This window comes from Daucus carota, chromosome 6 (assembly GCF_001625215.2).
Source record: "Daucus carota subsp. sativus chromosome 6, DH1 v3.0, whole genome shotgun sequence".
Taxonomy (NCBI): domain Eukaryota; kingdom Viridiplantae; phylum Streptophyta; class Magnoliopsida; order Apiales; family Apiaceae; genus Daucus; species Daucus carota.
Window position 1 is genome coordinate 12,548,228 of NC_030386.2, and position 23,668 is coordinate 12,571,895.

The 23,668-nt window shown below is 32.6% G+C and overlaps 4 protein-coding genes across 26 annotated transcripts; all 4 read right to left on the reverse strand.

Annotated features, from left to right (window-relative positions):
• Positions 1 to 2,268: 2,268 nt before the first annotated feature.
• Positions 2,269 to 8,177, reverse strand: LOC108226476 (uncharacterized). The gene is made up of 14 exons (XM_017401441.2): positions 8,009 to 8,177; positions 7,818 to 7,913; positions 7,626 to 7,730; positions 7,467 to 7,550; positions 7,248 to 7,363; positions 7,077 to 7,178; positions 6,081 to 6,194; positions 5,953 to 6,003; positions 5,374 to 5,440; positions 5,213 to 5,266; positions 4,962 to 5,036; positions 4,497 to 4,532; positions 3,554 to 3,646; positions 2,269 to 2,948 (listed from the first exon to the last, which is right to left on the reverse strand). The coding sequence occupies exons 1-13, from the start codon at positions 8,156 to 8,158 to the stop codon at positions 3,563 to 3,565; spliced, it is 1,134 nt and encodes a 377-aa protein (XP_017256930.1). The 5' UTR covers positions 8,159 to 8,177; the 3' UTR covers positions 2,269 to 2,948; positions 3,554 to 3,562.
• A 2,201-nt stretch (positions 8,178 to 10,378) lies between these two features.
• LOC108227638 (inactive protein kinase SELMODRAFT_444075) lies at positions 10,379 to 12,909 on the reverse strand. The gene is made up of 6 exons (XM_064079516.1): positions 12,093 to 12,909; positions 11,856 to 12,016; positions 11,515 to 11,591; positions 11,292 to 11,439; positions 10,972 to 11,121; positions 10,379 to 10,829 (listed from the first exon to the last, which is right to left on the reverse strand). The coding sequence occupies exons 1-6, from the start codon at positions 12,790 to 12,792 to the stop codon at positions 10,581 to 10,583; spliced, it is 1,485 nt and encodes a 494-aa protein (XP_063935586.1). The 5' UTR covers positions 12,793 to 12,909; the 3' UTR covers positions 10,379 to 10,580.
• Positions 12,891 to 13,915, reverse strand: LOC135147202 (uncharacterized). Its single transcript, XM_064080062.1, has 6 exons — positions 13,776 to 13,915; positions 13,587 to 13,682; positions 13,396 to 13,500; positions 13,237 to 13,320; positions 13,030 to 13,145; positions 12,891 to 12,960 (listed from the first exon to the last, which is right to left on the reverse strand). The coding sequence occupies exons 1-6, from the start codon at positions 13,881 to 13,883 to the stop codon at positions 12,891 to 12,893; spliced, it is 579 nt and encodes a 192-aa protein (XP_063936132.1). The 5' UTR covers positions 13,884 to 13,915.
• A 2,784-nt stretch (positions 13,916 to 16,699) lies between these two features.
• LOC108227639 (uncharacterized) lies at positions 16,700 to 21,984 on the reverse strand. 23 transcript variants are annotated; one of them, XM_064079529.1, is made up of 12 exons: positions 21,481 to 21,979; positions 21,359 to 21,396; positions 21,212 to 21,250; positions 21,048 to 21,071; positions 20,670 to 20,768; positions 19,599 to 19,798; positions 19,264 to 19,389; positions 17,933 to 18,037; positions 17,343 to 17,378; positions 17,210 to 17,252; positions 17,089 to 17,129; positions 16,700 to 17,023 (listed from the first exon to the last, which is right to left on the reverse strand). In XM_064079529.1, exons 6-12 carry the CDS (start codon positions 19,627 to 19,629, stop codon positions 16,797 to 16,799), a joined length of 609 nt encoding a protein of 202 aa, XP_063935599.1. In that variant the 5' UTR covers positions 19,630 to 19,798; positions 20,670 to 20,768; positions 21,048 to 21,071; positions 21,212 to 21,250; positions 21,359 to 21,396; positions 21,481 to 21,979; the 3' UTR covers positions 16,700 to 16,796. The 23 variants fall into 23 exon arrangements, 21 of the variants coding, with proteins under 21 accessions (XP_063935599.1, XP_063935589.1, XP_063935597.1 ...); XM_064079519.1 differs by having other exon boundaries at positions 21,027 to 21,071; XM_064079527.1 differs by having other exon boundaries at positions 21,343 to 21,396.
• Positions 21,985 to 23,668: the final 1,684 nt, after the last annotated feature.

The window sequence follows — 23,668 nt, forward strand, 5'->3', positions numbered from 1 at the left end:
CATGAGATAAGTATGTTTCTGCTTCTTCTTTATTTTCCTAATTAGGCTTCCATGTCTATTTTAGTGTAATTCGATCCATGTGATTTGTCAGACTTAAGCTCTAGTCACTTTCAACTGCTCTTTGCTTCATCAGTTGAAAGTTCTGGTTGCTTTCAACTGCTCTTTACTTCATCAGTTGAAAGTTCTGGTTGCTTTCAACTGCTCTTTACTTTATCAGTTGAATGCCCGGCTCATCAGTTGAATGAATTACAGACTCCATCAGTTGAATGCTGTTCCAGTCTCATCAGTTGAATCCCTCAGCATTATCAGTTGAATACTTTGTCTTCAGTTGAATGCTTGATTTTCATCAGTTGAAACATCATCCAGTCTTCTTCAGTTGAATAGTTACATCTCATCAGTTGAATATCCTTCACTTAGATAAAATTACATGGCATTGGATATTTACAATTAGCCATCCTATTCTACCCATCCGTTGATAATTCCCAAAGACAAGAAATGTAACAATTACAACTGAAATTTGATAAAGATTCTAAGTAAGACATGTTACAAAATGTTTATGTTATCATCAAAAATTATTGATTCCTAACACATACATATTATATGTATGATATTAAAACACAAATCACAAGCTAGCGTAGTGGTACGAAAGAAGTGGATGTTACTGGATCACTCAAGTTTGATTCTCTAAAACTACAATTTTTTAAACAAATTTTAGACAAAAGGATAAATCAGTCTTTTCACACGAATAAAAAGTCTCATGAATTTATTTGCTCACATGATTCTTTTGTTCACACGACACATACATATTATATGTATGATATTAAAACACAAATGACAAGTTAGCGTAGTGGTACGAAAGAAGTGGATGTTACTGGATCACCCAAGTTCGATTCTCTAAAACAACAATTTTTAAACAAATTTTAGACAAAAGGATAAATCAGTCTTTTCACATGAATAAAAAATCTCATGAATTTATTTGCTCACATGCCCCATGTTGGGCTATTATTAATAGAATAGATAGATAGATAGATTCATCTGTCTCAAAATAAGAATTGTTATAATTTTTACACGTAATTTAAGAAATAAAAATATAGATATTAAATTTTTATTTAGGAACAATGGTACAAGATAGATGGTTGTCTTATGGATATTAATCCCTCTGTCTCAAAATAATAATCGTTTTGATTTTTTACACATAATTTGAGGTGTAAAAAAGCATGGTTTCTACTAGGAGAGAGCATATGCCGGTTCGGCTCGGTTTCGGGGTAAAACCGGAACCGCAACCATATATCTTCGGTTTTTAAAATCGAAAACCGCAACTGCCGGTTCGAATTTGGTTTCGGTTTAAAAAATCTCGGTTCGGTTATAATTGGCTCAGTTTCGGTTATGAAACTGCCAAATATAAAAATGAAAAATAATATACGAACGAGATAAATTTTTTTTATAAGCCAGAAACATATATTAATCTAGGAAAATCTTACAAAAAGTGACCAATCTGCACGACTAGAACACGACCCATACAGGGAAGATTCCCCGAGATAAAAACATTGAGATCACTGGCAAAAACTAAAACCACAATACCTAGACAGAACCTAAACCAACTAGACAAGACCTGGAAAGAAAATAAGCAGAGCTGCAACCTAGACCTAGACACAGTACAGCCGCCTGCGACACTACAACCTCACTGAGCATATAAATTGATGCGCGGAATCTAGACAATTTCTTTTTATAAACAAGGGAATATATTTCTCTAAAAAATACAAGGCTCTGTAGGATGAAGCAATAGTTAAGAGAGAAGTGCTACTATGTATAAGTTGACAAACGATGTCTACCGATTGAAGCTGAGCTTGTTTATAACTAGAATGACATGCATGGCTTGTGATTGTGAGCAGCAAACAGAAGGGAAAGCTTAAACAACATATTATGCTTATTTTCTCTTTTTGGGCTTGATCATATTCTTATCAGAAAAATGCTTGAACCACAAAAATCAGATATAAATTTTTTTTAGAAATTGATATGGGTTAAAATTTTGATTGTGTATTCACATAAATAGTATATATTAAAAAACTGTCTTAGTTATCAAGTCATTTTATGTAAGATTTTTTTATTTTCAAACATGATATAAATTATAAATTTATTATATATTACATATATTATTTATTATTATTTAATTATTATTTTAATAATCAGTTCGGTTCGGTTTTTATTGGTTCGGTTGGGAGGTATAACCGGAATCCAACCATTTAATTCGGATCGGTTTTTATTTTTTCGGTTTCGGTTTCGGATCGGTTACATTCGGATCGGTTTTTCCCGGTTTCGGTTCGGTTTTTTTGCTCACCCCTAGCTTCTACATATTATTTTGTTTTTCAAATTTTTTTTTTTCTCTCAACAAAAATATAAATGTTAAATTTTTTATTCATGATCAAATGGTAACTCAATTTCGTGCAAGTCACAGCTATGCTACGTAACACACAGAAAAACAAAGAATAACTTTCATTTCCTTTCGTCTCATTATTAGAGTATTTTTCTTCTACAAATATTTAATTTCAAAACTGCAAACTTAATATCTAAGTATATAACATAATTTAAGCAGAATTAACTATAAACAATGCTATAACAGTTGAACACATACCAGTCACCTCACACAACAATCTGTGTCTGTGCTACCAGAAACCCGAAAAATCAGCCTGCTCTCAAATAATTTGGATACTTGCATTGAAATTGAGTGCTGCTCGCAAAAGGAATCACTTTGATAACTTTGTTCTAACTTCTCTTATGTATAAACCAGGGGTAATCCAATACACAAACTTATACCAGAAAACACCACAAATTTCACTGGTTTCAATTCTTTTCAACATACAGGATTTAATCTTTGAGAATTTCTTTGCCACAAACATCTCTTCTCCGGATTAAATTTTGTCATTTATATGTTTGCGCGGCATTGCATTCTGGAAAGACATGACCACCAACTTGTATCGATTATATTGAATTGGATAGGATATTTTACAGAAACAAAATGTACCATAGGCAATTTAAAGGCACAAGTTATGATTTTTTTAACCATTTTAACATATTTGCGTAATACTGTTGTGCAGCAAGTGAGCTCGAAACTACATACCACATGACTAGCATATCTTTGTAACATTTTATTCTTTTTGTATTTTTTTACAACAGGTAACTTGAAACTATGTAACAGAAATTGGAAAGGAATACCTTTGGATCATTTTCAAGGCCTATATCAAATTATTTTTGCAATGAGCTCGATAACTAGTCTGATGGTCTAAAAGGTGTCTGCCTTTCAACTCTGAACTTTTTTGAAGATGCACAAGAGAACACTGAACACACTATAAGATGCGTTTAAAAAGAGAGATATCTGAAAATTAAAGTTCTATCATTGAATTTTCAGTTTACTTGTCATGTTCTAAACTTATCTTTTAACAGACAAACATGTTAATCAAATTAACTTATATAAGTAAATCGAATTGACAAGGAAATAATTTATGTGTTTAAAAGATACTTTTTAAATTAAATGGTATTTAGTTACAAATTCTACCTCAGAGAGTCAGAGTGATCCTGGATGAAGGTGGTTTTCATCATCTAATCTTCTATCAAATTCTCTCCATTCTAAGAAACATCTTGCTCGAACCTACAAGAGAGTTTCAAAAAGAGAAAAAAGAACAATTGCATGCCTTCGGTTAGACATTCGAAACAATGCAGTTATGAAATTGAAAAATACAGCCACTGTATCCGCAACAACACATATTTGACCCAACAAATTTCCAAATCGATCACTGATCCAATTTGAGTACCTCTACAGGATAGACCTCAACAGAAAACTGAAGAGTAACGGCAGCAAGTGATTGAGTTCAGTAGTTCCTCATATAAAATTATTGACTCTAGAGATATAGTAATATGGAGAAGACAAAATTGTTTCAAGCACCAACAGAACCGGAAGCGCTTCTTCTTTAAAAAAGAAGAGGACGGGTTATTCACATTTCATTTGATGGTCAGAGGCAAATTGAAAGCTAAGCAGTGGTAATTCTAAAGATTCCCCGGGGGAAAATAGAGATGTCTCCTACGTTACCCATAATATGTGGAAGTATCAACGTAATTTCATAGATTCATTCGGTCTGAATGCTACATGAAGAACATAAGCCAGATGACGGAATGGGAAGACCTAGGATGTAGAAGATTCCAATGTATAATAAATGTAAAATATTCCTATTGAAAATACTAAAAAAAAACTAGCGCATATGTTCTCTCAAAAATTGAAGGCTTTAAAATTTTAAACTCTTTTAAATTCATTTCAATAAGAAATCTTTTTATAATTTTTAGGATCCTTTTAATTCCAAAGTTGGCTTCAAATTTTTCAGCCATCATTCTACAAACAGTTTGTTACTAGAAACACTACTATCAAATTGTATCCTAAAATTTTCTAATTTAGGCAGTTATAGAAGCTAAAACTAATACAGAGACAAAAGATTAGTGCTTCTTACTCCTTCCCATGGTGCACTTCCATTAATAGACTGTCCCTGCATGTCGAAAAAACATGGTACCGCTTTGAGTAAAAGACTGAAATCAGTATTAATGTGTAAGAACAAATAAAGATCAGGTATTGATTCCAGTGTCCTAAAATACTACGAATTGGGGAAGAAATCATAACAGATTTGATAGTTCCAATTATTTTTTTTATATTCAAGATGAAATCGCATATGGATGCATGTGGTGATCTGCAAGTCCCCTGTCTGTCTGAGACACATCAGAAGATGCTTATCAATTTTAGTCTTTCTTCGTATTATGATGTTTCAGTTTGTGAACTTTCAAATTGGGACGACTGAATTGATGCAAGTCATGCACACACATCAGCAAAATAGCTTAAATTTTACTTCATTGTGCTCCAATGCTCCAGCCAACTAAACACAGCATACAAATATAAGTCCGCGAAAAAATTAAATAATAACCTGGTCTCCTAGTGATGGCACTGCCATATGCTCAACCCATTGTGCATCAATGACGCCAATGTCTTCATTTGGCTTCTATGACATCGATATATCAAAACTTATTATTGCAAGATAAAATAAGTCCATGAAAGGAATCATGGAGGATATCGTGATCAGATATTGTGTTGCAGCTTTAAATATTAATTATCTTTATTTATAATTAGAAAATCAGAGCATGGGATGGCTTTTAAACAATCAAAGAATTCTCTGACCTCAACACATCTCCAGAGATTAAGATCAAGACCCCATCCATGCACCAAATCATTCTGTCACATTCAGCATATTGCTAATCATTTTTTGTGATCATATTATTATTAAAAAAAATGTGTACTTATATTTTTGATATCATAAAAAATGTCAGCGAGTATAATACCTGAAGCATATGCCATACACAGCTCCATGATTTTCTTGAGAACACTGGGACCATAATTTCTACGAATCTGCAAAATAAGCTTATATTTATATGTAAACAAGCACTTGGAAAATGTCATATCATAAAACTGCCAATGTTCGGAAGTCAGAGGCTGTTTTGTTATCAAGATGAAAGGTAGGGACAGTTCTTTATTTTCTAGTGCATAAGTTTCCCGGAAAGGGATATTTTATTAGATACCGGAAATCAGGGGAATGTTATGCTGACAAACTTAAAGGCGGGGAGTGTTTTGCATTTCCTGATTGCAGCAACCTGCAATAAGTGTTCCCTGTAGCATCATAGATGCAGCTAATAAGTGAAATGTTACGGTTTATGGGCCACATTTTATTTGGCTCAGGGGACTGTTTTGCCTCATCTAAATTTTTTGATGAAGATAAATATACTGGAAGTTATTTCAGTAAGGTAGAGTTTTGAGTGATTTCACCAAGAGAGTCTCTTTTTCTCAGGAGTTCTCCCATGTAATATTGTAGTCCCATGATTAACATTGTGTATTTGAAATTTCAATGTGGCAAAGCGACTTACCCTGCACATGGAGGTGAATGTGGATTTGGACATTCTTGGTCTTTAGATTTCCTGCAGAGAGATCAATCATAAGAATTAAATGGTCTAATTTTGGATTAAAATATTTTTCAAACTGATATCACTTTTACTTGTGAGCCTCGACATCATTCCTTCTCTGTGTCATCGGCCATGTTAAGCCCGCCTTTGACTCTATTGCTGGCTGCGATATGTCCAACTGGTACTTCTTTGCAAGCTTGACATACCTACAATATGACAAGTATGGACCGAAGTCAATTTAACGTTAACATACAAACTCCTCTATAGAGCAACTGCAACACTCAAGTAGGGATGACAACGGGTTGGATCGGTTCGGATATTTGAGATATCCAAATCCAAATCCAAATTATTTTTAAAATCCAAATCCATATCCAAATCCAATCGGGTTTCAAATATCAAATCCAAATCCAAATCCACGGGTTTCGGATCGGGTTCGGGTTTGTTCGGGTTTATCCAAAACTTAAATTCTGAAATTTATAAAGTATTGTAAAAATATTATTTTTGATTTTTTCGCCCTTAAATTTCATTATATTTAAAACTAAACTACTTTAATAATAAAGTATTACACATTAATAAAATCTTGAACCGTATTTAATAATTTTTGAACACAAATCTTCACTATATGGAGTATGAAATATTAAAGAAACTCATTAGTTAAACAAAAAAAGCCACTATAACCCAAGAATATATACATTCACACTCTATATATAAACAAAATTTAGTAGATTTAAAATTGAAAAAAAGTATATTAGTATACATATACACATACATACATACATACATACATACATACATACATATATATATATATTTGGATTTTTTTTCGGGTTTCGGGTTTGGATCGGGTTTGGATCGGATTTGGATTTCGGGTCGGGTTTCGATACGGAATACCTAGTATCCAAATCCAAATCCAAACTCGTTCGGGTCTAAAAATCAAATCCAAATCCAAATCCAAATCCAAAATATCGGGTTCGGTAAGATCCATTCGGGTCGAAACGGTCGGGTATCTATTCGGATCGGTTTTTTTTGCCATCTCTACACTCAAGGCATCCAAATTTGTATTAATATGTATAAATCGTGTGACTTACTCATCCGCATTAAAATTCTCAACACCAATATCTTCATCCCAGATAAACATGTATTCGTAGGCAGCTACAATGTGAGGATGAAGAAATCGCTTTGCATACCACCTGCATCAATTTACTTACTAACACTACTACATGGAACAAAAGTGGAGATGATTACACGGGCTCATGTACCATTTGGTTTGTTTTCTTGAACTTATATGAATTGCTCGACGTGACCATTCCAAATTATCCCAGGAACTTGCTCTCCCATCGTAATGGAACAGAACAATCAAAAAGTTCTCTGAGAACTACACAAGCATTAACACAACATATAAAGCACATAACATGAAAATTAAGATATGATTTCGTTAAAGAAATCTTGCCTGCTTAAACTAAATAGGAAATACAGACCTTCGAGACAATTTTATCAACTATTTCCTTCTGATTATACCCCACTGTTAAAGCCAGTAAGTACTTGGGTTTTACTGCTGATTCCTGTGACAGGTTTAGAACGTCTATCATTAGTATCCGAAACTAGCATACAGTAATAAACAGATATTTAAATTATACCTTTCTCGAACTTTCAAGCAATTCATTTAAATAAAGATCTGAATATGGCTCAACAATATCTGGAGGCAATCCTTCAGCTCCTCGTGGATTTGTTGCTACATATATCTGCAATTCAGAGTTATAAAATTTGCATAAGCACAAGTCACCATAATATTATCTATACCAGAAGTAACAAGAAAGTTCCAAACCTACACTAGTGCTATTAACTCTTCTGAATCCTTGGCCTGAGCTTGCAAGTTCAGATTCAACAATGTAGCACATCGACGAGCCTGAATAAACTTTAGTAATCTGAAAGTGCAAAAAAAAAAAAACAGATATACAGAATCAAGGAAAGAAAATGTCTTTTTCCACTCTTTCAACGTATCGGTGTTTAGTTGTACTACCTTATTGGTTGGAAGTGTTTGTATTGATGAGCCAATGAAATACCCGGTACTGATACTACATAGAGCTACAAACAACATCCATGGTTCCATCCAAGTCCTGCATAACATTAGCCTCCAATATCTTAGTTTTCTAAACGCGGGAAAGATCATTTTGCTAATGAAGTATGTCAAAAAGATTTGATATTCTCCTCCAATATATCCTACAAATACTCTTTCAATTCCTCAGAGTACTTGAACTCATCTGTAAGGAAAGAATTATTCTAAAGCAAAAGCAAATTTCAATTGATTAAAGACTTTTCTCTACTGAATCTTCACTAAATTCGACTAATTAACCATCACTAAAATCGCAGACGTATAACACACTGTCAGATTGTGATTTGTAGTGAGAACATCATCATAAACAACTGAACAGAGACATATGCATTGACTTGCTAAAAATATCACAGTCTTACTTGTTATTCTTCACGGCAGGTCTCAGAATTCAATGCAGGGAGATCACAAGCTCTTTGCTTTGGATTATATACATGACATTTGTATTCAATCAACATGCATGCATAAAAACTACCAAAGGAAAAGAGGTTCTGGCAAATCCCTTTTTTGCTCAACTCCATGCAATTATGTAGGCAGCATTTTACAACTGGTTCTAGTAATTGTTGACCAAGTCTTTCACCGCTTTTTTTTTAATTTTAAATTTATATTTATCGAAAAGCAGCACGTTGTTTACATTATTTTTTGCCCCGCATGCAATTTGAGACTTCTATAAAATATAGTTTCATAATAATTTTTGTTTTAAAAAAATTCCCAGAATAAAGTTTTACATTTAAACTTTTATTAGAAAAAAATAAAAATTAAAAAAATATTATGGAACTCTGCTATATAGAAATAAAAATATGTGCGGTGGACGGAAGGTGTAAATTTAACCAAATTGACTATTTTAAAAATTATATAAACCGAGTACGATTGGATAGCCAAAGATTTATCTTCTGTTGGCCTAGTGCTGGGTTCGACTCTGACTCATCTATAAAAAAATTTATATAAATCAGTTTCCGACTTTACGTGCAAATATTCGATCACAACCTTTGACTTTTATAATTACAATCTGCTGGTTACAAAATCATACAAGTAGCCAGATTAAATCAACCAGATATCTCAATTTTTAAAGAAATTCAAATAAATAAGTATGGAATCTACAAGAAAAGGTGAATGAAATTATGGCAGGAAATTAGAGAGTTGTGTAAGGAAATAATTACCATAATTGTGCGTTTAGCATCTTCATCGTCATGCATGGCCTCTTAATCTCAAAACTCATTTTAAGAAGTACGTACTTGAGTATTCTACTATTGAGATCGATTGATAAACTTGATTATCAGAGAAGTTGGGAAGATTAACTTGTGTTAATCAGAGGACAAGGGTTTTTAAACGACTATAAAAGTTGAATAATTACAGTCTTGTTACCTTGATAAACTCGAGACATCTTATGTAGGAGTGATATTAATGATATGATTAATATCAAAGCATAACCCCCATCCTAATTAGGGGTGTTTAAAAAATCAAATTTTTTGTGGTGTGGTCATGGCCACACAATAGTCACTAACTTTCATATGAAAATACTAGCTCCTGATTGGTGAATAGATAATAAATGTTGGGCACACATACACATTAGAAAGACCGTTAAAAAATTTTATGTACCGATTTTAGAAAAATTGATCCCAAATATATCCTTTCTCCCTCCCGTTTATTCTTTATTTTTGATTTTAATAGTGGAATTGACCATACTCGGTCTTATGAGTATATATTATATTATATAACTAAAAGATATTAAAAAGTTATATCATTATAAAATATATATAATCTTTTCAAGTTTTAAATTTGATAAAAAATGGTTATGTGACGATTGAAAGTTAAAAGTGGACAATTAATTTAATAAAAAAAAAAGTGGCAACATGGAGACAATACCAACTTCTAGAGCAGTTATTATTCTAATTTTATGGAAAATATTTTTTAGGTAGTTTTGTTTGGATAATTTTATGTTATAAATGACTTATAAGTTTTAAGTTATTAAAAAATAATAAAATATAAATTTGATAGTTTATTTATTTTAGTATTGAAATTGATTATTATTAAAAAAATTATAAAAAGAAAATAAGTAGACTAAAAAATTACATCCTCCCGATTTCTCACTTTAAGTCTTTCACATTTCTACTTTTAAGCAGAATTTTAACTTATTACAAGTTAAAATGGTATTTTAAAAGCAGGCATAAAAAACCAGCAAACACGCTGCAAGACTGGATCTAACAGAGTAACAAACTATGACTTATGAGAGCTGGTAATTAGTGGGGGTGCACAGTAAACATATGCTCTTCAACAACTTGTAACAAAGGCTGATGTAGCAAATCTGACTTAGCAATTGGCATTGGATAATATTTCAACAGTTTGCTTGAATTACAAAACATTACCAGACTTTATATTCTCCTTCCTATACAAGGTCACTTGTGGAGGACAAAATTATATTACCAAAAATATCAGTAATGTAGCCACATTCTTGCTCTCCTCTATATAAGATGTCATCTCTTTACAACTCATTCTCACATGAAGCTCTCCTACCTCTGTTCCTCTCCCTCAAAGCAGGCCTCATGTTAGCATCAATGGAAAGCTTTCCACTAAAGCTGTCAAATGCATCTTTCAACGATGCAGGACTGAAGTGCTCATGTTGCTGCTGATGATTTGGGTACATCCTTCCACTCCGACTGTGTGCATCATGTCCAGGAGTTGACATGTGACTTGATTCCATGATTGTGTCACCTTCGAGTATCCGGATCACCTTTGAGACACAAGATTTTAGCAATTTATCGACTCAACAATCTCAATTTTAGGATGGAAAATATTTTGAATTCTCATTTCTAGCACTCAAGATTCAACACCGAGTGATCATGTATTAAAGTTCTACATCTAAAGGTACTTACCTGAGACATGCGTGGTCGTGACTGTGGATCGCGGCTGATGCACAAGGACGCAGCTTGCAACATGCAATAGACCTCCTCTTCTGAATATTTGTCCATTAATTGAGGGTCCACCAACTCATCAATTGCATATTCCTCCAAGAGTGGTCGTGCCTATTTGTACATGAAAACAATAAATAAATACAGATGTGCAAGTCTACAGATAATGAACTTGTTTAATGTGCAACATTAGGAGTCACAATTAATTAAAAACTGGGAGCTAGAATTGTCATCTGTCAATAATTCAACAAATAAACTAAACAAAAAGAAAGATGAATACGCACCCATTCTGTGAGGCACTGCTGACCCCTTGGTCGGTCAAGATCCACTGCTTTTCTTCCGGTTACAAGCTCAACTAGAACCACCCCAAAAGAATAGACATCAGCCTTTTCTGTAATCTGGCCACTTTCAGCATATTCTGGAGCCAAATACCTGATTGTAGCAAGATAAACTAATTCATTATAACATCAAGGTGGCAAGTCAAATGTACCAAATCACTAAACTTACCCAAATGTTCCAATAACTCTAGTATCTACTCCAGTGTCCCCGTCAGGCTGCCACCTCGCTAGGCCAAAATCTCCAACCTTGGAAAGTATATCGCAAACAATTTGATTAATTTATATCAACAGTTAAAATCAGAGGCATGAAGCAAAAAAAAATCTCACAAAAAAAATACAGTTCTTGAGTAAATATTTTAAACGTAAATGAAGACATTTTCCATGTGATAAAAATTGAAATCTTTTAAACCAGTGACATTTAGTGAATAACATAAAGTTGCAGGAGCAACACTTCCAACTTTAGATCAAGCAGAAAACCATCACCAAGTAAAAATGTAAGATGTTCCATACCAGTGGTTCAAAATCATGGGTGATGAGAATATTGTTGGGCCGCATGTCACGGTGTACAATGCAGCCAACTCTACATTCTTCATGCAAATATCGCAATCCTCGAGCAGCTCCCAAGGCAATCTTCTGTCGCGCTGACCACTCTAATATATCTCGATGACGTCCTAGACATACCATAGTTTTAATATTATGACACTGATCAAGAATGTCTGGATTCTGATACAATGGGAAAGAAATTACCATAGAGATGCGAATCCAAAGACCCGTGGCAGATATATTCATAAACTAGTAGCCTCCGACCATCCTCAATACAAAATCCAATCAACATTACAACGTTCCGGTGTTGGGCACAGCTAAGAACTTCCACTTCAGAGCAGAATTCTCGATCACCTTGAGAACTTGCTAATTTGTGTTGCTTGACAGCGACTGCCTGACCATCAGGGAGGACTCCTCTGTGAACAGACCCATAGCCTCCTTCAGCTAAGAAATTCGCTTGAGAAAAACCTCCAGTAGCAAGTTCCAATTCAGCAAAGGTGAACCATCTTGGTGGCTTCCCAAATGCAGGTGTCTTGTGCTGACATATCGAACATAATGGAGGGGGCCCCAGGGGTGCATTTCTTGATAGAGAAATTGCTTCTCTAACATCTCCACTGAATTCCATATCAGGTCTATAGTTTTCCGCTCCATATCCAGTTTTTAGATCAAGTTTAGAGAACTTCTCGTGCAAGGCCCTCATAGTACTAGTTTGAATGTGGTATTTTGAACTGTGTGAACTTTCTTCACTTGTGGACGATTGACGTTGAGAGCTGCCAATGTCTTTTATCCATGGCTGGAACCTCAAACTAGAGGAAGAAGTTGACATATTTTCACTGTCTGAGTCAGAGCTCAGCGCATCGAGTTGGCAATTATATTTTTCAGCTAGCAATTGCTCCTTCTTCATATCTTTATTTATCTCAGGAATTAAACATGGGGAAGTACTTGGATCAGAACTTGAAACTGATGATGTTCCAGCTTCAGTTGCAGTAAAAACCTCGGGAGCTACAATGTGAGGATGAAGAAATCGTAGGCAGCTACAATGTGAGGATGAAGAAATCGCTTCGCATACCACCTGCATTAGTTTAGTTACTAACACTACTACACGGAACAAAAGTGAAGATGATTACAATGGCTCATGTACCATTTAGTTTGTTTTCTTGAACTTATATGAATTGCTCGACGTGACCATTCCAAATCATCCCAGGAACTTGCTCTCCCATCGTAATGGAACAAAACAATCAAAAAGTTCTCTGAGAACTACACAACATATGAAGCACATGACATGAAAATTAAGATATGATTTCGTTAGAAATCTTGCCTGCTTAAACGAAATAGGAAATATGCAGACCTTGGAGATAATTTTATCAACTATTTTCTTCTGATTATACCCCACTGTTAAAGCCAGTAAGTACTTGGGTTTTACTGCTGATTCCTGTGACAGGTTTAGAACATGTATCATTAGTATCCGGAACTAGCATAAAGTAAAAAACAGATAATTTAATCATACCTTTCTCGAACTTTCAAGAAATTCATTAAGATAAAGATCTGAATATGGTTCTACAATATCTGGAGGCAATCCTTCAGCTCCTCGTGGATTTGTTGCTACATATATCTGCAGTTCAGTTATAAAATTTGCATAATCATAAGTCACCATAATATTATCTTATACCAGAAGCAACAAAAAAGTTTAAAACCTACACTAGTGCTATCAACTGTTCTGAATCCTTGGCCTGAGCTTGAAAGTTCAGATTCAACAATGTAGCACATCGACGAGCCTGAATAAACTTTAGTAATCTGAAAGTGCAAAAAAAAAAAAAGATTTACAGAATTGAGGATAAAAAATGTCTTTTCCACTCTTTCAACATATTGGTGTTTAAATGGAACTACCTTATTTGTTGGAAGTGTTTGTATTGATGAACCAATGAAATACCCGGTACCGATACTACATAGAGCTACAAAGAACATCCATGGTTCCATCCAAGTCCTGCATAACATTAGCCTCCAATATCTTAGTTTTCTAAATGCGGAAAGATCATTGTGCTAATGAAAGTATGTCAAAAAGATTTGATATTCTCATCCAATATATCCTACAAATACTTTTTCAATTCCTCAGAGTACTTGAACTCATCTGTAAGGAAAGAATTATTCTAAAGCAAAAGCAAATTTCAATTGATTAAAGACTTTTCTCTACTGAATATTGACTAAATATCAGACAATTTGCCAAATATGAGATACAAATGCAGGGACTGACTCACTTGCATGTACTAAGATAATTGTCTGCCGTCATCTATTCGACTAACCATCACGAAAATCGCTGACGTATCACACTGTCAGATTGTGATTTGTGAGTGAGAACGTCATCATAAATAAGTGAATATAGACATGTATTGAGTTGTTAAAGATATCACAGTCTTACTTGTTATTCTTCACGGCTGGTCACAGAATTCAATGCAGGTAGATCACAAGCTCTCTGCTTTGGATTATTAACAAGATGTGCGTATTCAATCTAACATGCATGCATAAACACACGGATAATACCAAAGGAAAAGAGGTTTTGACAAATCCCTTTTTTGCTCAACTCCATGCAATTATGTAGGCAGCATTTTACAACTAGTTCTAGTCACTGTTGACCAAGTCTCTCACCGTTTTTTTGTGAATTTTAAATTTGTATTTATCGAATACATTAACCATATTAACTATTTTAAAATTGTATTAACCATTTTTCAGGAAAAAGAGCCCGCAAGTACGATAATAATTTAAATATATAAATTATATTTGTATATTAAATTTCGTATCCAAACTCTATAATTTTATAATTTTTATTACATACTAGGGAATTATGCCCACGCTTCGCGTGCGGGTAAAATTATTAAAATTTTCATTAAAATGAGGTCGGAAAATAAATTAAACCAATATTTACATTCGATATTATGTATATTTGCAGGTACTGCATCATCAAAAAATTAATTATTTGGAATTTATGGATTGGTATTTATGCTAACAAAATATAGTGAAAGTAATATTTGGATCTGAATTATATTTATTAAGTTTTATATATTACATCATGTTTTTAAAATTATAGATTCCCGATTATCAAACGTTAGGTCATATCTACATATATTTTATATTTAATTGTAACATAAGTGAGAAAGTTTTGTTTGCCAATACATAAGTGAGAATTTCATTTTAAGAATTTTGTTAAATATGATAACTAAAAAACTATGTTGATTCCAACAATTATTTATTCAAATATAACAATAATATCTTATAATTAAATATTTTTATATAATTGTTGATTTCTATAATTAAATTAAATTTCAAAGCAGGTACAATTTGGAATTCAACCACTCATATAACACGATTATATGACAACTGAAATTCAATGCTAACAAAATATTGGTCTGAACAATCTTAATTATCTTTTACCATTTAATATTAGATTTTGGTATTAAATAATATTATTGAATTAGTATTTCTATTTCTAATATAATTAGAAATAAAATAAAATATTTAAAGGGAATAATATTAGTAATTGGATCGTAATTGTAAAATTTATTTGAAAAATTACACTTCTGATTCTTGATTATGTTGATTTTCCGGACTTAAGTTATATTTGCATATAATATTAAATTCAAATTCGAAAGTGAATAAAAAAATTAATACTTGTATAATATTGAAAAACTAAAGATATACGGTATAAGGCCATCACCAGCAGTTGTGATCCAAAAATCCAAATTTGGATCACCAACTGATCCAAATTCTGATCCAAATTTCTGATCAACTCCAACAGCGTGATCCAAATTCTGATCCAAATTACTTTTTGTATATTATATTACATAAATTTTATACTACCTCCATCCCAAATTAGATGTCCCCGTTGACTTTGGGCACGTAACTTTAGGTGCATTGACCGTCTACTTCCGAAATTTATTTTTTTATTTTTTCTTTTATAAATGAAAATTTCATATTTTAATTTTAATTTGCAAAAATAAAATTTTGAAAATAAGTCACGTATCTATGCGGTCAATGAACCTTAAATTGTGTGCCCAAAGTCAACGGGGCCATCTAATTTGGGATGGAGGAAGTATTAAATTTAGTTTTTAATCATTATTAACTACTTATATTATATTTAATTAATTAATTTAGTTATTTTTTAACATCAATCAAAATATCTTAAAATCAAGGAAATGAATATGAAACTCAAGGATCTCAAAATCAAGGAAATGAAGATGAAATTAATTAATTTTATTAATTATTAATTATAAACTATTATTAATTAAATATTAATAATAACAAATTAATTTTAAGTCCAATAAACGAAAGATATAGAAATAACAAAATCATTATTTGATAATAAAGTAGGTGATCCAAATTTGGATCAATGAACAATGGTGATCCAAATTTGGATCAATACTATTCACTGATCCAAATTTGGATCACTGCTCGAGGAGAATTTGGGGTAATCTGACCCAAAATTTAGATCTTTGGTTCATTGTTGGGTTTGCCCTAAGAAGTCGATTTATGATTCCAACATATAAAAGAATAAGTTTCGATTCTCTAAGAAATCAAAAGTATCAATATTATCACAACCTTGTGAAATTCCATATGCATCTAATGAAAAACATTTAGGAATTAAATAATATTTCTTATATAAAAAAACTGCAATATTTGTGGTAAAATGTGTTGTGTGATTATGTTTATAATAATAATTTGATATAAATGTTTATAATAATGATTATGTTATTATCTTTAACTTTTAAAATGGAATATGTTATATAAAAACAATTTTAGATACTCATCAATTTACCCAATGAGATGAAAATGATCTGTATTTAATATTTTAACCCAATAAACGTTGACATACCAAAACCCTGAATGGTTTAATATACAACCATGGATCCAAAAATTTTACATAGGTGGATATACTAAAAATAACTTTTCTTGAGCATGTACCAACTGACTACTATTATGCCCACTATTATGCCCCAATTTTGCAGCCACCTGTATCTGTGGCCTTGGAGACATTTCATCATATTCTGATAGTGTAGTGGAAAAACTGTTGATGTTCCGGGCAGCACTGGTGAGACCTTGTTGCTGATATTTGCTCTGGCTTAAGATGGGAACCTGAACTTGAGCTGTATCGAGGGAAAAGTATAATTAATTTGAACCAGTGGATTTGGATGACCAGTAGGAACTTCACCTTCTTGTGACATGACCATCAGGAACTTCACCTTCTTGTGACTTGAGGTTGAAATCAGAATGCAAGTTATTTTGTGCAAGAGGAGGGAAGCTAGGAAGAGTTTGGAATCCTGACTACTGACCTTGTACAGAAGAGAAGGAAGCCCGAATATTTGGCATTTGCAACTACATATAGGTAAAAACAGCGTCAAATTCTAAAATTATTTCATTCTTATCAAGAAAATCTATATAAGTATATGACAAACAGCAACAAACCATTTGTGGGGTTACAACTCCCAATATCACTTGCGCCTGCAAGCAGAATCAAGCTCAGATCTATGCAAATTTCCACAACACTCCAAATACAGAAATAAAAGGCAGAAGCCAAAATATCATTATATTATGCAGTTAAAACCCGCAAAAACCACATAATTACTATTTTTCTACTCACCTAAAGTTAATGTATCTAAACTCATATCCTACTATGAAGTCAAAATCAAAAGATCTTTAGGCGTCTATCATATGCTTCTCTAGCTGCCACATCACCCATGCATTAGCACGAAACTTGTCACTGATAACATTTTGTACGCCCCAGATATGAGTGCAACAATCATATACTCTTCAGATTTTGGAAAGTACTGGACTCAGAAAGAGAAATAATAAAAATTCCAAATATTTTTAGTATAAAAAGAACCTATATATGTCAGTGAGAGGACTTCGGCCTGGATAGCAAATGTCAGAAGATCAACTCAAGCAGAACATTTGCAAGCAAAATTCATACTCGAAACAGGGAAACACAATTATAAAATAATAGTATAGCAAATATTTTGCAGGATTAGAATGTTTCGTTGTGTAAATCTTCTTACTCGTCTCTAACAATGAACTTCGTCTGTTAGATTCCCCAAACATGCCTATATTTTGTCTCTTGTAGATAGTCTCCACAGTTAGGCCACGCCCTTTTCTTTTTGTCTCTGAAAAGAGGATGAAGAGGGAAGCATATGATCTAGAATTAGCCTATTATTTTATTGATAAAGATCACCCGTGATAAACATATTAAATTAGTGTGATATATAAAAAAGGTTATATGATACATTAGGTGTGAGGTTTGAGGTGTGACCCAATATGCAAGAATACAACAGCAAAAAAAATATAGTGAACTGATCTGTTCACGAAATTTGAAAGCAAAAAGAAGTTAACGGCAAAAAAAACTTTGTAAAAATATTTCAAACCAATATCCAACAGCAAAGCAACTCAAGCAGCTGCAGAATGCAGTATTTAAAAAATGCTTAGCAACAAAAATCAAACCAAAATATCAACATATAACTATGTAATAACAACTACTTAATAACTATACATAAAAGAATAACAACTACTTAATAATTATATATAAAAGAATTTTGACAAATAATTTAATCAGTCATTTTGAGTTTGATTAGTTAAATATGGTGACCTAACTTATTAACTCAGCTCTTACCTTTTAAATTCTGATTAAAAAAGTCCAAACTATATAGAGAAAATATTGTGCATTTATATTTTATTTAGCCATCCTAATCAGTAGTAATCACCCCTTAATATAATCTTTAAGGCTAGATTATTAAAGTGCCGCCTTTAGCTATCTAGTTGCAAAGTTCTCCCACTAATAACAATGTTAGACCATACATCACATGGATGCTTTGATTTAAAAGAAATACAAATATACACCAGCAAAGCAATTTCAGGAGCTGCAGGATGCAGTTTTTAAAAATGCTTAGCAGCAAGTCATGAACAAATCCCGGACTTACTTTTGAGCAAACCTGAATAGGCAAATACCAGGCTTCGTAATGCATGAATTTACTGATATTATTCTTAAACCAAAAGGATGACGCAAGCCATTAAGCAACAAAACAATTTAAGTGTTTTAAATATGTCTGGAGCAAATTGTCCACCTTATTTGAAAAAACAAATGGTCAAAAATAATCCATCAAATTATTTATTAACAGCCTAGGATCACATGTACTGTTTAACGAACCCAAATATTTTGAGCCTACAAATGTTTTAGGCCTAGAAGGGTTAGTTTTAGTAATGCACCATCCTATCATCTTAATCCCAGTGGCATGACCTTCATTATAAATCATAATTATTATTCAAGTGTAACTTCATCACACTCTCACATGTAGTCCTCAGCAAAACAACAATATCATTATATCAGAGACCATACCGCAACTTATCGACGCATTTGACTGGGCATCTTTCTTTTGATGACCTGTTTGTTGTCTTTGAATCATTACCGCCTTGTTGCTCAGGAAGCGATATAGAGCTGTGCCAGGGGATCTAGGTACATGACCTACCAGTGGAAAATTAAAACACAACAGATAAATGTTGATTATTTAGCCAATTAGAAACCACATTAGGCCGACATAAAAGAATATCTCGCGTGTTTTTATCTTCCAAATTAGTCCAACAGCATTTCCAGACTACGAAAAACAATAAAAATGGTAAGAAAAGTAGATGCTGCATAGTTAGGGATTTCACGGCACAGAATTTAGAACTTACCTGTCTCACTCGAACCCGGCTTTTCATTCATTGTAGCACCTGCACGTCATCAGCAACGACATTTTAAAAAAACCAAAAGATTGAGGCTGCTCATTTGATCACCGCTGAGATTACTGGTTCCTGTATCTTCCATTTAACAATCTCTACTGCAATGCCAACTAAACCAGATGGTCGTGATGCAGCATTCTCCAACAACTTCCCTGCAAAATAAAACAATAATCAGAACTGATTAATCACCATCATCAGTTGATCCTTGAAAACATCAACATAGTGCAAGAATGACATGCATGGCATAGGGAATCACTTAAAGACATTGCAGATCCAACAGCGGCGAAAACGAAAATGAAAGTAGAGATGAACTCTGCAAGATATGATCTAAGAGCATTGCGAGTGATAGAATGCTCCAAATGGCTTTTCAGCCTGCCCACAACATTTTTATTCTCTCTCCAAGTGAAGAATTTATGGAAGTTTTGCAAAAGATGATTAATAAGAAAGCATATGAAAGAACATATCTCGCTCGAAGCGGTAGTGTACAAAGCCGTTTCTTTTCCTGTTTGTGGCTTCAAATTTTTAGAGTGACTGGTAACCGATATGTACATATGAGTAAAGAATGGAATTCTTTGTAAATCAAATAAATCAGCTGAAACGAACAAAATCTGATAATTCGGTGGCTTAAGCCTGGATAAATCAAATTTTAAAGAAAATTTGATTTGGTCCAAACATCATCCTTTTAAAGAAGGGTCACTTGATTCTGACAACATACACACACATTAGTTTAGAGTATTTAGTACAATTCATTTCATCTTCTTTATCTATACTAACGCCAAGCTTCTTTTGAAGAGATCAGCAAACTTGAATGCTCCGCATCTTGTAACATTCTCACAATATTTAAGTAATTAACACATACATATAGTAATATTTGTAGCACAGAATATTTAAGTAAATAATTTTTTATATAATCTGTATAAAGAATGGTGAAATCAATCATACCCTATCTATCAATAAAAAAATATTGCAAATGGTGATATTATGATAAAGAGGGCAAAAAATATGAGAGTTTTGAATAAACACCTAGAGCGAAGCAGGAGCTTTGTGTTGCTGTAGAGTGGGCTGATTTCATATAAATATCGTTTTCAATGGTTTTTCCCGAATGAGCTACGCCAGAGGAACCTGCCAGTGCCACAACAAATCAAGTTATATTCAGTAAGCATACATGAGTGATCGATCAAATACTATCTTGTAGAAATTTAATCGAACATTTGATCTACAAACAATGTGTAATCTAAAAAAAGGATAAATCTTTCTAGGAAGAAATTTAAATTATGATATATGCATCTCAAAATTTAAATTACAAAAAGATAGATATGTAAGATTAAAACACAGTTGAAAACTCGATAAGAAATTTAATCGAACAGTTGGTCTACAAACCGTGAGTAATCTAAAATATACCCTCTTTATCTCACATCCATTTTTCTGTGAAATACAAAAATAAAAATGATCAGCTGAAGAGAGATGAACTTCATATATACATGAATTGAATCAATGAGACCTTGAAAATATATAAATCGAATCAACGTGTAGCTTGTTTGAATAAGTAAGATAATTAGAGATACCCGAAGTCATGAATTTTCAACCAGCTTGAAGATCATCTCCTGCCCAAACACAAAACAAATTAATCAGGGCATAGAAACGCAGTGACATTAACATAATACAAACAGATACTGAAATAAAAAAAGAGAAATACGGAAGAGATATGATACTGAATCATTATTAAATACGTATATGAGAGACATATAACCTGCAAAAAAAGGAACCAATTAGAACAATTGTGGTAGAAAACTAACCGGATTTTCTTGAAGAACAATCGAAGCAAAAAACTAACCCGTATGAGATAAGGTTAGCTAAAATCATGGAGGCTAAATTGCAGGGAGTGATGGGAGGAAGTCTGCGTTGATTGTCCGTGAAGAAGGAAGTCTGAGTCAGAGTTGGGAAAATCGGTTATGTGCCGGTTATCTTTTGTAAACGGGTCAGACCAAATGTGTTTTCATTATCGGAAATCGGGTAAAATATGGGTAATCCGTGGGTAAAGAGCTAAATGGGCATTGCGCTCATTAAGAAGATATAGATTCATCTATATGTTCTCGTACCTGTTTTCGCCCAGAATATTCGATCACAACTTTCGTTCTTCCTAATATTACCTTAGACTTTTATAATTACAATATGCTAGTTACAAAATTATACAAGAGCCAAGTTAAATCAACCAGCTATCTCAATTGTCAGAGAAATTCGAATAAATAAGTATGGAAAATAAAAGAAAAAAGCTGAATGACATTATGGGAGGAAATGAGAGAACAGAGAGAGTTAGTTGTGTAAGGAAATAATTACCATAATGATGCATTTAGCATCTTCATCGTCATGCATGGCCTTTTAATCTCAAAATTCATTTTAAGGAGTACGTACTGTTGAGGTCGATTGATAAACTTTATTATCAGTGAAGTTGGGAAGATTATCTTATCAGAGGACAAGAGTCTTAGATGACAAACTTGAATAAAATTACGTTTAGTTACCTTGATAAACTCAAGACATTTTTTGTAGGGGTGATATTAATGATATGATTAATATTAAAGCATAACCCCCACAATTACAGGTGTTTGGAAATTTTTTATGTACCAATTTTAGAAAAATGGGTCCCAGATAATTAATAATTGTCCAGTTAATTTTTTATTTTTTTTGAACTAATAATTGTCCAATTAAATTGAGATACATAACAATTGATCTTAAGCATAAAAATATGTCCTGCCAGTTATTTAGGTCTTGTTCAGGCGTTAACAAACGAGCCCGGTTAATACTTTTTATTGACGGGACAAGAACTCTCCCTTTCAGTTTTGCAATTTTAAGATGGGGGCAAATATCATTTAACTACAATAGCATTTATTAGAGACAATAAAGAAAGGGAGAATAAGGGAATTAAGTTATCTTCTTTTTATCAGTCAAAAAAAAAAAAAAAAGTTATCTTCTTTTTAACTGGGAGTACTCCCATCTCAAATCAACTATACACGTTTTATATAAAAAAAGAAGGTTTTATTAGTAAAATAAAAAAATTAAAAACAAACGGTATTTTCGAAAATTTGATCACAATTAATTTTGCGGAAAAAATCATCTCTCTACCCATGCGTAGCGGGCAAAAAATCATAGTATATATATTAGTAACTCATAACCCGTGTCATGCACGGGTGATTTATAATGCCTTTAATTTTATTGTTTATATTCTAAATTTAATTTAAATACAAACTAATCATATTGATTGAAAATTGAGTTTTTTTAGTTAGAAAATTTAAAAAAGATAATAGTTTTAATTAAAATGATAATTGATTATATAAAAAAACCCATAATTCGGCCCAAGAACCGACATACCAAACTTTTAATATTTCGATTTTAATAGTATAATATGGATACAATCAAAAGATATTAAAAAGTTATATCATTATATTATATATATAACATATTTTAAAATTTAATTTTCAGTTTTATATATAAAAAAATGGTTATGTGACCATTGAAAGTTAAAAGTTGACAACTAATTTAACAAAAAAAAAGAAAGTGGACAACTAAATATGATGAAGATAGGGCTGAGCATTCGGTCAGTTCGGTCCAATACCGAACCGAACCGAATAGAACGAAAATCGAAATGTTATTTTTTTTGAGACCGAAGTTGTGTTATGAACCGAACCGAACCGAAATAATTCGGTTCGGTCCGGTTTTAAACCGAACATACCGAAATTTTTTTTTGGATTTTTTATATTAAAAATAAAACCAAAATTTATAAGATTTAAAATATTATTAAAGTGATATTACATAGAAAGGTCTATGAGTGTATAAATACAATTACAATTTTAAAATTATACATATATAATTTAACATAAATGTAAAATGTATATTATATAAAACTTATAACATTTATTATTTGGACTATTCGGTCTATTCGGTCCGGATCAAAGTATTTTGAAAAGAACCCGACCGAACTGATTTATATTTCGATCTATTCGGTCCGGACCAAATAGACAGAATTT